This window comes from Anolis carolinensis, chromosome 4 (assembly GCF_035594765.1).
Source record: "Anolis carolinensis isolate JA03-04 chromosome 4, rAnoCar3.1.pri, whole genome shotgun sequence".
In the NCBI taxonomy this organism is placed as follows: domain Eukaryota; kingdom Metazoa; phylum Chordata; class Lepidosauria; order Squamata; family Dactyloidae; genus Anolis; species Anolis carolinensis.
This window is the reverse complement of record NC_085844.1, coordinates 98,084,902-98,097,786: the sequence shown is the minus strand read 5'-3', so window position 1 is coordinate 98,097,786 and position 12,885 is coordinate 98,084,902. Positions and strand designations below refer to the sequence as shown.

General features: G+C 40.6%; 1 protein-coding gene across 1 annotated transcript in view; it reads left to right on the top strand.

The window, feature by feature from the left end:
* The window catches only part of dap (death associated protein), a 56,162-nt gene that overhangs the window by 4,912 nt on the left and 38,365 nt on the right, over positions 1-12,885 (top strand). Inside the window, exon 2 of the mRNA XM_008108869.3 lies at positions 6,665-6,767. Coding sequence (XP_008107076.1) covers positions 6,665-6,767 — 103 coding nt within the window. The remainder of the gene's footprint in view (positions 1-6,664; positions 6,768-12,885) is intronic.

Here is a 12,885-nt window from a genome sequence, read left to right as displayed (position 1 = left end):
GTAATGGGTCACAAAGGTAAGAGGAGTGGCCCATGTGGCTGCTCTACAGACCTCATGGAGCTGTATGCTGTAGAGGTCACCATCGCTCTGGTGGAATGGCCCTTAAGAGCTAGTGGAGGCTGCTGGTGGGCTAACTCATAAGCCAACTTAATTGTGGCCACAATCCATCCTAAGAGTCTCTGAGGAGAGACCGGGACGCCCTTAGTGTCTGCAATTGGCCCTGTTGTGGTATAGTTTCACCACGGCCTTGGTGAGGAGGGGAATTGGCGGAAACACATAAAATAATGGACCTGTTCATCGGAACAGGAAGGCATCTCCCAGACATCCTTTGGAACGATCCTTCTCCTGTCTGGCACAGAAAAGTCTGCACTTTGCATTCTGAGGCGCTGCAAATAAGTCTATCAGAGGGTTGCCCCATCTCGAGAACAGAGCACTTGCTACTGTAGGATGGAGGGACCACTCGTGAGTGGCCTGCTGTTCTCTGCTAAGACGATCTGCAGTCTCATTGTCCTGTCCCGGAACATGTATGGCTACGAGATGGATGTGGTTGGTCAAGCACCAATGCCATATGTCCAGTGTCAGTTTGAGCAGGGAGCGTGATCTTGTGCCTCCCTGTTTGTTGACATACCATGTCCCCATGGTATTGTCTGTGCATAGGCCGGGCGGTGGCGCAGGCTGGTTAACAGCCAGCTGCAACAAATCACTCTGACCAAGAGGTCATGAGTTCGAGGCCAGCCCGTGCCTACGTCTGTCTCGGTTTTATGTTATGACATTGAATGTTTGCCTTATATGTGTGCAATGTGATCCGCCCTGAGTCCCCTTCAGGGTGAGAAGGGCGGAATATAAATACTGTAAATAAATAAATATCTGCACCATGTTGTTTTGGCAGACATCCTGGAATGCACGGAGGCTGTTTTAAACTGCCTTCAGCTTGAGAAGATTTATATGATTTTGAGCTTCTTACGTCAGGGAGCCACAATATGCATCCCATCCTTGGAGGGAGGCGTCCGTTGTGACCATCACTGTTGGTTGTGGATGTTGAAATGGGACCCCTTTGCATACATTGTCCCTGGACAGCCACCAGTGGAGTGAGTGGCGGACATGATCTGGGATGGATAGGCGGATGCGGGAGTTGTGGATCGAAGGTGCGCAGAAACTATGCCTGCAGAGGCCACATCCTGAGACATGCGTAAGGAGTCACTGTTGTGATAGATAATCCAGTAACCGTCCAAGGTAAATAGGGATTAAAGTTTGTCAGAGAGGTTCCTAAGAGAGCTGCTGTGAGGCAGCGGGAAAAAAAGGAACCGAGGCTACAGCCCCTTCCACAGCATATATGCCTTCTGGGGAGGATGGGCGGGGCCGTAGCCAAAGTACTTCAAACAGCTGTTGCAGGTTTCCAAGAGAGTGTTGCTTAGGCGCAATCACTGCCACATGTGCTTATTTCACCAGACACCACGAAAAAGAAACACCACCACCCTTAGCAACAGGAGTGTAATCGTTTGTGTTTACATATTGATTTAACTTTTCTATCAGACTTCAACACTTGTTCAAAGTGAAGTCTAAGCAATGTCTTTGCTATTGAGCAATACTCTTACTGTTGTCATGCTTGTGAATTCATCTGAGCTGAAAAACAAGAACTGTATTCCTCTGCATTTGATTTTCTTTCCTCTTCTTGGGGTGTATTGTGGGTATCTTAATGTACTTCATTGTTTTTACTTTGCCAACTTTCTTCAGTCTGTTATATACCAGCATATACCTACTCACTTATTGCAGAGTGGCATTTTAATATTTTAAACTTCAATTAAAACACAGGTAAGGAATAAATGGCCTTCCAAATGTTAAGTTACCCATTGTTAATTCTGGGCTATGTTGTCTGATTGTAGATTTAGTATAAAGTTTAGAGGCCCCCATGTTTCCTCCATGATATGAATAATCATAGTAATTTGAGCAGGAAATACAAGGTTTGGGGAAATGCTGAAGGTGCTGTTTCACATAAATTGGAAGCCCTGGGGTTTTCTGGACCCCTTTCCATTTTTTTAAGCAAGATGAATTTCAGTTTCCAGAATTGATAGGTGGTGGGGTCACCCATGCAGTCTGGACTGAACAAAACAAGACCTCTGATGTTAAAATAACATTTTATTAGACTTTGACCTGTATATGTCTGCTTTGCAGTAGCTTCAAAATTCCACTGAAGTGCAGTGATTGAAAATGGGAACACAATAAAGAGCATACAGATGAAGTTCAATATGCTACTATAGTAGAGTCTCAGTTATCCAACATAAACGGACCGGCAGAACGTTGGATAAGCGAAAATGTTGAATAATGAGGGATTAAGGAAAGGCCTATTAAATGTCAAATTACGTTATGATTTTACAAATTAAGCACCAAAATGTCATGTTTTACAACAAATCTACAGAAAAAGCTGTTCAATACACGGTAAGATTATGTAGTAATTACTGTATTTACAAATTTAGCACCAAAACATCGCAATGTTTTGAAAACATTGACTACAAAAACATTGGCTACTAATAAATTGACTACAAATAAAGCTAGAATTGCAAAAAATGAACTTACAGTAACACCATTGCCAGAAATTAAATGTGTAAAAAGTTCAGTCCTCGCTGCCTAGAGAAACAGCTGTGGATCCGGGCAGGAGGCAACCTGCGTTGGATAATCCAGAACGTTGGATAAACGAATGTTGGATAAGTGAAACTCTACTGTATATAAATGAAGTAGAGTAATAACAATAATATGAATATAGTATTATAAATAAAAAAATTAATATATAATGTAGATATAATAATTGCTCTATAGACATAATTTCTATGAGTTTCTTGAGAGGTGTATATCTTGGCAGTTAATCAAGAAAGGATGGCTGTGTGAAGAAGATACAGCAAATCAGGAGAATATCTGGAAATCTTGTGTCTGCCAACTTCTTGTTATTTGATTAGTCTATTTCTTGGCTTTATAAATGTGTACGTTGTTTATTTTTTGTAACTGTACTTTATTATTTGGCATTTTGGCATTAAACTGATTATGGTATTTTGAGTACCCATCTGGTATTGTATTTACTCCACTCCAAGCCTCCCTTCATATAAAAGGTTGGGGATTAAGAGGAATGAGAAGCCAAGCTGAAATGCTTTCTCTGTCTTGGTAGCTTTCTATATGCAAAGAGATTAAAAAATATATAATGAAAGGAATGAACATTCAAACGTGGCACTCTCCCTGTGCCAACGCCAGTCCAGGTGTAGCTTTTCCTATGTGAGTCTATGGATCATGTGAATTGATTTTACTGTTTACATTCGCACAGATTCAGAAGTCATGTCGCAATGTTCTCATGGTGCTCTGCATGGTTCTATAATAATCTGACCATTTGTTTTTCTTTCTCCTAGATCCAGGGTGTGCCCTCCCAGCAGTTTTGCATGTTGCATCAGTTGAATCAAGCACACCACTGGATACATTTAAGCTCCACCAATTTCAGTGGGATTTAAATGTTCATAATTGTGCACTGAATTGTAGTGCTCATTTGCAAAGAGGAAAAATAACAAGAGAACTAGCTTGAATGTGATTTCTAATCCACTCAGAAGAGTGGGCAGCTATTAGCATAGTATATTAATAGATACTCATTAAAATCACAAATCCCAGCAGATGAACAATCATGACTCCCCCTAGTTTGGAAAACACATATGTGCCTATCAGTCTAAAAATAGAATATGTACTTTGAGACAGTCCCTGAGAGGATAATGCTTCTACGGGTATGATCAACAGGATCTTGAACTTTAAATAAGCAGTTTCCAAAATGGAAGGAAAATTTTTAATATATAGATATGAATGTGTGTGTGTGTGTGCCTAGCTATTAGGCATGTGCGATCCATGAAAAATTTGGTTCAATACTCACTTCAAAAGTAGGGGGCGCTGGTGCTTCATTTCTAAAGTCACTTCTGAATTTTGAAGCAAAAAAATTCAAAACTTTCCGAAACTTTGTATGTACTTCGTTAATGTTGTATGCACATGCACATAAAGGAAAACATTGTCAATGGGGAAAATTGAGGGGCCTCTCTCTCTCATTTTTTTTAGCTATCCTAATGAAATTTGCTACAGTGGTAGAACACAAAAAACACTGTTAGCTCACCAAATCTAAGAACGTTTGACTTATCCTCAGGTTTTTGGCAAATTTTCAAAGTTTTTATAAAATAACATTTTTAATAATAACAAAAATCTGTTCCTGGTTTGAAAGTGTTGTTTCCTGTTTCATTCGGTTGTCTTTACTTTGAAAGTCATTGTTCTACTTCAGAAACTTTGTTTTTGTGGCTGAAACTTTGTTAAATTAATGGACAGTTTCCCAGGAAACCATAATGTGCTATCATAGCACCATGTCCCTTGCACAAAGACAAAGTTTTGGCAGTGTAATAAAATTTTTGCCATGTTTCTATGACAGAACCACTTAGGAGATGACATTTATCACCCAGGAACAGAAATCATAGTATGCCATCAAATCACTCCTGATAGATGGCCATCAGCCTCTGAATAAGGAATAAGTTCCTGGTTTGAAACTGTTTCATGGGGTTTTCTGGGGCTGAGAGTGTGTGACTTGCCCAAGATCACCCAGTGGGTTTCCATGGCTGAGTGGGGAATGAAGCCACAATCATAGTCCAACTCTCAAACGACTACACTACACCATGCTGTCCCAGAAAGGGGGCACTGTTTCTTCCTATGAGGCTTAAAACCTCAGTCTTGTTTTTTATGAATGCTCCCATGAGAAAATGTATTAAGGATGTGGGTGAACTACAATTCCCAAAGGTCTTGGGTCAGCCCTCCCAAAACTCCCCCAGAATTCACAGCTGGCCATATTGGGTCTGTGTGCCAAGCTTGGTCCAGATCAATCACTTTTCTTATCCCAGATTATATGGCAGTGGGGACTCATATAATCCAGTTTAAATCAGATAATCTGGGATCTGATCCTGGGAATTAGGGCAGTGTAGATTCGCCTGAGTCCCCTTCCACACTGCTGTTATATACCAGCATCTGATCCCAGAATATCTGCTTTGAACTGGATTATATGAGTCCACACTGCCAGATAATCTGGGATAAGAAGATAATCTAGGAGTGGGTTTCTTCCCACGCTCAGGAGTGGATGGGGCTTACACCTGTCATATACACACAAATATAGAGCAAATTTTAAAAGGAATACTGCTAAAACATAGATTTAAAAATGCAACCTTTTCCCTTCCCAGAATGATACTATTATATATATATATATATATCTATCTCATGAGTCCCTTTCCATCTCAAATCTAGAGAGAAAAGTTGGGTGCCAATAATAATAATTAAAAAAATCGGGGTAATTTAAAATAATAGGGGGGATTGTGGTTAATCCTTAGCAGGGTGATGTTAGTTTGCTTTCCCTGCCCATTGGATGGAGAGTTCTAGTTTAGGGTTTTGCTAGCACATTGAGATTGACCCCCCCTCCTTTTCCCCCTTTCCTCACTTAAAGTTTCTGGCAAAGTCAGGAGGGGTTTTGCAAGGGAGATCCTGCAGAGGCAAAGCCCTGCAATTACCCAGGCTCCCTCCACTTTTGCAAGTCCTGGTTTAAGCGCGGGAAGACGAAGTGGTTTGCAAGGTAGATCCTCCCTCCACTTTTGCAAGCCCCAGTTTAAGAGCAGGAAGACAAAGTGGTTTGCAAGGGAGATCCTCCCTCCACTTCTGCAAGCCTCGGTTTAAGTGCGGGAAGATGAAGATCCAGGCTCCTTCCACTTCTGAAGCCGATTTAAGAGCCCCATAGAAAGCAACCACTCCAAAACGGGAAGGGGGATTTCTCTTCTGAATAGCAAAGGTTGGTTGAATTAAACATTTTCCCATTATCCGAAGGTTATCTGAAGGTATTTGGAGGCATGGCACCAACGCTTCGAATTGGAAGGTTAATTCCGAAGCACCAAACCACCTCGGAATCCCTTTCGGATCTATTTCAATTAACGAATTTATTACGATTAACGACTTTTATGATTTTTTCGCTCATCCCTACAAACTATCTGTCCATAGACACACACACGCATATGCTGCACTATATCCAAAGATCCCAGCAACATATAACATAATTATTTTAGACCAGCATGAAATGATAAGGACACTTTCAAAGCTTATTAAACTATTTAAACAAACCCAGTTAAAATGATTTAAAATAATGTAAACCATGATACATGTGCACATTGAATAAAATCCAGAAAGTGACATTTTGTTAACAGCATTGCCCCAGTCAAACCTCTGAAATATAGCCTTTGAGGGGAGGACTGGAGCTACAGCAGAAAAGGCCCTCTCGCATCTTTCCAGAATGTGAAACAGAAGAAGGCCCCTCCAACAGGCCTCAGTTCTCAGGCAGACATTGATAGGGAGATAAGCTCTTTCAAACATCATGAGCCCAAGCCATTCAGGCCTTTAAATGTTACCATCAGCACCTTGAATTCACAGAGGAATTACATTGACAGTCAATGCAGTATTCAAATGATGAAGCATTGTTTAGGTAATGGAATATTTAAATAATCAGCAAAATGTACCCCAAATGCAGTGACTGTTCTGTAGATCTCAGATTAATTTATCTGAGCACATTTGCTTTAATATGTGATCCACCATACCTGACCATCTTCCACTGTCTTATTTTGTGTTGCAGTTAAGGCTGGCGGAATGAGAATCGTGCAGAAGCACCCGCATGCGCCAGATGCCAAAGAGGAGAAAGATAAGGATGAACAGCAGGACTGGGAAAGCGGCAGCAGGTGAAGGCACACTCATTGTATCTTAGAAATGAGAGATAAGCTTGTTCTGTTCTGACTCAGCATTGGGTTAGGAAAAGGCAAACTGTTCGTGAACAAAGTGACAACTCACTTTAGACAAACCACAGTCATTTCTGTTCAGCCATAACTGATCTGTGAGTGTTTCATAATCCTAATAGCAAATCTGGACTGAGTTGGAATATGGAATTGGGCTAAACGTAAAGTGGAATACTAAAATTCTTAGGAAGTGTGTGGTACGGTTTACTTAATTATTTTTGGCCTTCTGTTCTCTTGGGTGGTAAAAGGAGGCATATCAGCTAGCTCAGCAAAGGATGAGGTGGGGGTGTTTAGAAAGTCGATGCCTATGGGGAGAGCTGTATGTTCAATAGCTTGGCTTTTGTTACATTGGGACATTGAGGATGCTGTTATGAGTAGAGCCGTTATTAGGAGATTCACAGAATAGATGCGTTTGTAAGGTGAGCAAAGTGCAAGTTGCATAAGGCCCCTTATATATTTTGCCTCAAATATTCCATGAATGACACAGAGGACAATTTTACCACTTTTTGCCTGTTTTAAACCTGGCAGAGATATATTTTTTCTTAGCTGACTGGAAATAACCCAAAAGTGGACTTGTAGGTTACTTTCTGTTATCAAGAAAAGTCTCCACTGGGCCTAAAATGATCCAGAAAGGCAAAAGTGCATGGCAAAAACCCCCCTTGAGAGCATTGGAGCATTTCGAGACAAAACTGCTGTTATTACTGTTACTATTTTGGTGAGAAGTACAATGAGCATTGTACCTCTCCAAAATCTCCTAAGACAGTGGTTCTCAACCTGTGGGTGCACAGGTGTTTTAACATACCACTCCCAGAAATCCCAGCCAGTTTACCAGCTGTTAGGATTTCTGGGAGCTGAAAGCCAAAACATCTGGGGACCCACAGGTTGAGAACCAGTCCTAGGAAACCACCTGCTGTATGAAGAGAAAAAAGCCCTTCACCAAAGTTTGTCCCCAGACCAGGAGGCAGTATCTGGAGGTACCCTGCCAGTAAACCTAATTGTTTATTTGATGCAGTAGTCACACTGCTCACATTTAATAAATTGGCAAACAGTCTAGGCTTTATCAGCTGACTTTTGCTAATGGAAAAAATCATTACAGTGTATTTTAAAATTCAAAGCTCTTCAAGATTAGGGCAGTTTTATTCCTCAGTATTGTCTTTATCAGTGGTCACTCTTAAGTTCTCAAACCGGTAACTGAACAGAACAGGAAGTTAAGCAGACACTTTATTGAGCCTACTTGACACGCAGAAGAATACTATATTCTTTACCTAGCACATTTGTAGATTTGGGCAGGGTGGCACGCAGGTTTTTAAAGGTAGAAGAGAGTTACAACTCAATTGAAAGAATTTTCATGGCAGTACGTTCTTATACGAATTGTTATTTATGCAGTACAGGATGTCACATAAGTAGGTGGTCAAAAAGTGTCGTGCTTGAATTGCTGGACTGGAACTGTAGGAGATCATGAATGGAAGCCTACTCTGACTTTGTGCAGGTCACACTCTCGACTAGAGAGGAAGGCATTCTCTGTATAATTATTGCCAGTAGAACCCCAGGAGAGGGTTGTCATAAGTTGTTAAGCTCTCTTAATAATGCAGACTGAGCATCCTTGTCTAGAATCCCAAAATTCCCCACATGCGTGACTGACATAGTGACACCTTTGTTTTCTGATAGTTTAGCGTCCACACACTTTGCTTCATGCTGAACATTATTTAACATTGTGTTTAACATTACCTTCCGGGTTTGTGTATAAGGTGCATATGAAACAAAATTAAATTTGTGTTTCGACTTGGACCTGATCTCCATGATATCTCTTTATGATCTCTGTATCCACTGAAGATACATTCCAAGGTACCACCCACCCATCCATCCCAAATACTTGAAATCATGGATAACAGTGAACCCTGTATCTTGATTATACTTGGTTGAAAGCATTGCTGAAGAGCCCAGAGAGGCTACCAAAGACTTCTGGGGGGGGGGGGGGGGTGTTTTCTGAAGTGTGGATATCAAATCTATGAATAAAGGGGTCGTACTGTATATGAAAATATTCCAAAATCCAAAATACTTCTGGTCCTAAACATTGGATAAGAGATACTCAACCTTTACCATTTGCTTGGCATTCCAGTGTAGCAGTTAGGAACACTGTCTGAAAAGTGGAAATAAACCACAGAGTTGGAATCACAATGGATTTTTTACTTTTATAGCTTTAATCTAGAAGATTAAAATTGGAGCCAAGGAATGCTGTTATAAAACAGTCTCAGCATACTTTATGCCTTATAGAATTATTAACGTCTGTAATATTTGTTGGAGATTTAATTCTTCTAAGGCAGATTGTCCCGTCAATCAAAAATGCTATAAATTGGAAGGGTAGCAATGTAATCCATATATAAAAATACCTTTCAGGATTCTGTAATACCTTTATTAGGATCACTGAAATGTCACAAACATTCCAGGTCTGTAAGAACACTTTTTTCATGTTGGATGATTAAAAAAAAGTTAACAGGATTTACTACTTTGGCCACATAGTAGTAATCATTGCCTCAGCAATGCAGTGCATAAACCATTCAAAATGCACTAAGTTTGTGAAAGCTTAGCAGTCTTAATAAAGATTTTACAGAGCCTAAATCCTGAAAAGAAATACTGATTAAGCCCATACTTGCATGTATTTTATATAGAAATACACCTACTTTTCGTGGAGATCAGACCAAGACCTGTCTAGGCCAGCATTCTATTTGGAAAATTGTCTAACCAAATGCCTAAGAAAGTCCAGAAGTAATGATTCTCCATCACTGTTATTCTACAACAACTGGTGTTGTGAAATGCCCTGCCTCTTATCCTGGGAGAATCATGAGACCAGAAGGCATTGATAGCCTTCTTTTCCATGCATTTTTAAACCTCTTTTTAACACCTTTGAAATTTGTTTCAAAAACTATTGCGGAATTGTGCACAATATGAAAAAGTACTTGGTTGTGCAGAATCCCCCACTGTTTAGGATCTTTGGATGCCATAAGATTCTTGTTTTATTGGGGATGGGGGGAAATCTAGGAAAGACACTAAGTCATACCTCAACCAATGTGAGCTGTGTGCGGAGAGCAAAACACCACCTGGAAAACCCCAGGGACTCTTGCAGAAAGTGGTGGAAACCCACGAGACGCTGGGACTGCGTGGCGATGGACTTTGTGGGCGAACTACCTCCCAGCAAGGGCCACAGATACATTTGGACAATAATGGATCTGTTCTCAAAGCAAGCTCATTTTGTGGCCCTACCAAAACTCCCTTCGGCAGAACGGCTCGCTGAGCTATACGTTAAACATGTCTATCGTCTACATGGGTGTCCTGATAAAGTGATTCACGACCGGGCAGAATTTTGGGGAAAATTCCTACAGTTGTTAGGGGCAGAGAGGAATCTGAGCTCTGCTTTCCATCCAATGACGAATGGGGGTGTCGAGCGCACACAACAAACATTGGGCCAATTCTTGCGAATATATTCCAATTACAGGCAAGACAATTGGTTGAAACTTTTGCCTTTCGCCGAGGTGGCTTTCAATGGGGCAGTGCATTCAGCGACTGGTCGTTCCCCTTTTGAAATAGTGTACGGGCAAGATGTAGCACCGTTCCCAAAACTACCAGAGTGGAAGAGAGGGGAGAACCAGGATAGCAAAGAATGGCCGGAAAAAATCAGGGCAGAGTGGCAAGACATAGTGAAAGCACTGCAAGAAACGCAGAGGAAGTACAGTAGAGTCTCACTTATCCAACACTCGCTTATCCAACATTCTGGATTATCCAACACATTTTTGTAGTCAAGGTTTTCAATAAATCGTGATATTTTGGTGCTAAATTCGTAAATACAGTAATTACAACATAACATTACTGCGTATTGAACTGCTTTTTCTGTCAAATGTGTTGTACAATATGGTGTTTTGGTGCTTAATTTGTAAAATCATAACCTAATTTGATGTTTAATAGGCTTCTCCTTAATCTCTCCTTATTATCCAACATATTAGCTTATCCAACGTTCTGCCGGCCCGTTTATGTTGGATAAGTGAGACTCTACTGTACAAGCTATTTTCTGACCGAAAGTGTTGGGTAGGGGAGGAATTAAGAGAGGGAAATCTAGTTTGGCTAAGTACGAAGAATCTGAAGTTGGGGTTTCCCTCAAAGAAATTGGCACCACGCTACATAGGACCATTTAGAATCACAAGAGGATAAATGAGGTCACGTATCAACTGAGGTTTCCCAAAGACTTAGGGAAAGTGCACCTGGTTTTCCATTGTAGCCTGCTAAAAAAGTACAGAGGAACCTTAGACAACGGAGAATAATAGCTGGACTCACTGTTTTGCTTTCCAGGATGAGGAGGAGGGGGGCGCCATGTCAGAACCCAGTTTTCAGGGCCTGGATTATGGCGCCGGAAATCAGGGTTGCTGACATTCCAAACTGATAAGACACCTGCTACGCCTGACCCTGAAAGGAAACGGCTACAGAATTTGGCAGGAGGATTTTGCGGGGTTTTTATCTGGCGGGAATTGTGTCTTTGAATGTGGGGGAAGGTATATAAGGGAGTGCGAACCAACGCCTGGCACTCTTGGCTTTTTCCATGTCAATGTATCCTGTAGTAAAAGTTTCCAGTGATAACAGAGCAAGTCTCGTGTCTTCATTTGGGAGCGGCTATAGTGAGCTGACACCCTTCTTATTATCCACCATATTCGCTTATCCAACATTCTGCTGGCCCGTTTATGTTGGATAAGTGAGACTCTATTGTAACAGATTTTAAGATAAATTACAAGCTTTTGTGTCAGTGTTATATGTACATGTTATATTGGTTACACTATGTTTTATTTGAGAAATGTTTTACATTTAATTCCTAGATAAAAGAGATGAAGTAGTAGCATAGGAAAGGCTTTAGCTGCTGAATACAAAAACCGAATAGGGAGTGGCTAATACTTTCTCTTTATGTGTACAGTAGAGGCAGTGAATCTTATTTAAAACATTTACACTTACTTTAAATAGTTTAGTTCTCAAACTCTGGTCCTCTGTATGTTTTGAACTTCAACTCCCTGAAGTCTAGCCAGCATGGTGAGTGCTCCGAAATTGAGGGAAATGAAATTCTGAACATCTAAATGACTGGAGTTTGAGCACTATTGGTGTCGAAAGTATAGTAGTCTCACTTATCCAACATTCATTTATCCAATGTTCTGGATTATCCAACGCAGTCTGCCTACCCTTCCACTTACAGAAGCATTATTATTCTTCTTTTCTGGTTGCTCATGTGCTCTCATGATGTGTCCGAATTATGACAGCCAAAGTTCAGTTTTGTTGATTTCTAATAAGAGTGAAGATTTGTCTTTTAAGACAGCAAAGGGTATCTGTAGAACTCTCCTCCAGCACCACATCTCAAATAGTAATATATACTAATAATGTTTATTTATATCCCGCCCCCTCTCCTCAGGGAACTCTGGTGGCTTACAACATAAGTTGATTTTCTCTTTTCAACTTTCTTTCTTGGCCAGCATTCACATGCTGCTTTAACTTTCATTTAAGAGGGGCAAATAATACAACAATAATATAGCATGTATAATTCTTAATGTTTTCTTTTAAAATCTTAATGCTTTTTATTTGCTTTCAGTCATTGTATTTGTTGTTGTTGTTGTTGTCAACTATAACCCACCTTTCTCCTCGTGGGGACTCAAGGTGACTAACAATCCCACACTTAGTTAAGTTTAAAAAGCACAATACAAACATTAAAATACAATTAAATAGTAGCAGTGTGATAAAAACAGACTAAAATACAATAAATACACTTAAAATAGCCTTTAAAATTCACCCCACCTATCTTATCTTTTTCATTCACTCAGTCATTTCCGACTCTACATGACCTCATGGACCAGTCCACGCCAGAGCTCCCTGTTGGCCGTCGCCGCCCCCAGTTCCTTCAAGGTCAGGCCAGTCACTTCACAGATACCATCCATCTACTTGCCCTTGGTTGGCCTCTCTTCCTTTTTCCTTCCATTTTCCCCAGCATCATGATTTTTTCCAAGATTTCCTGTCTTCTCATGATGTGGCCAAAATATTT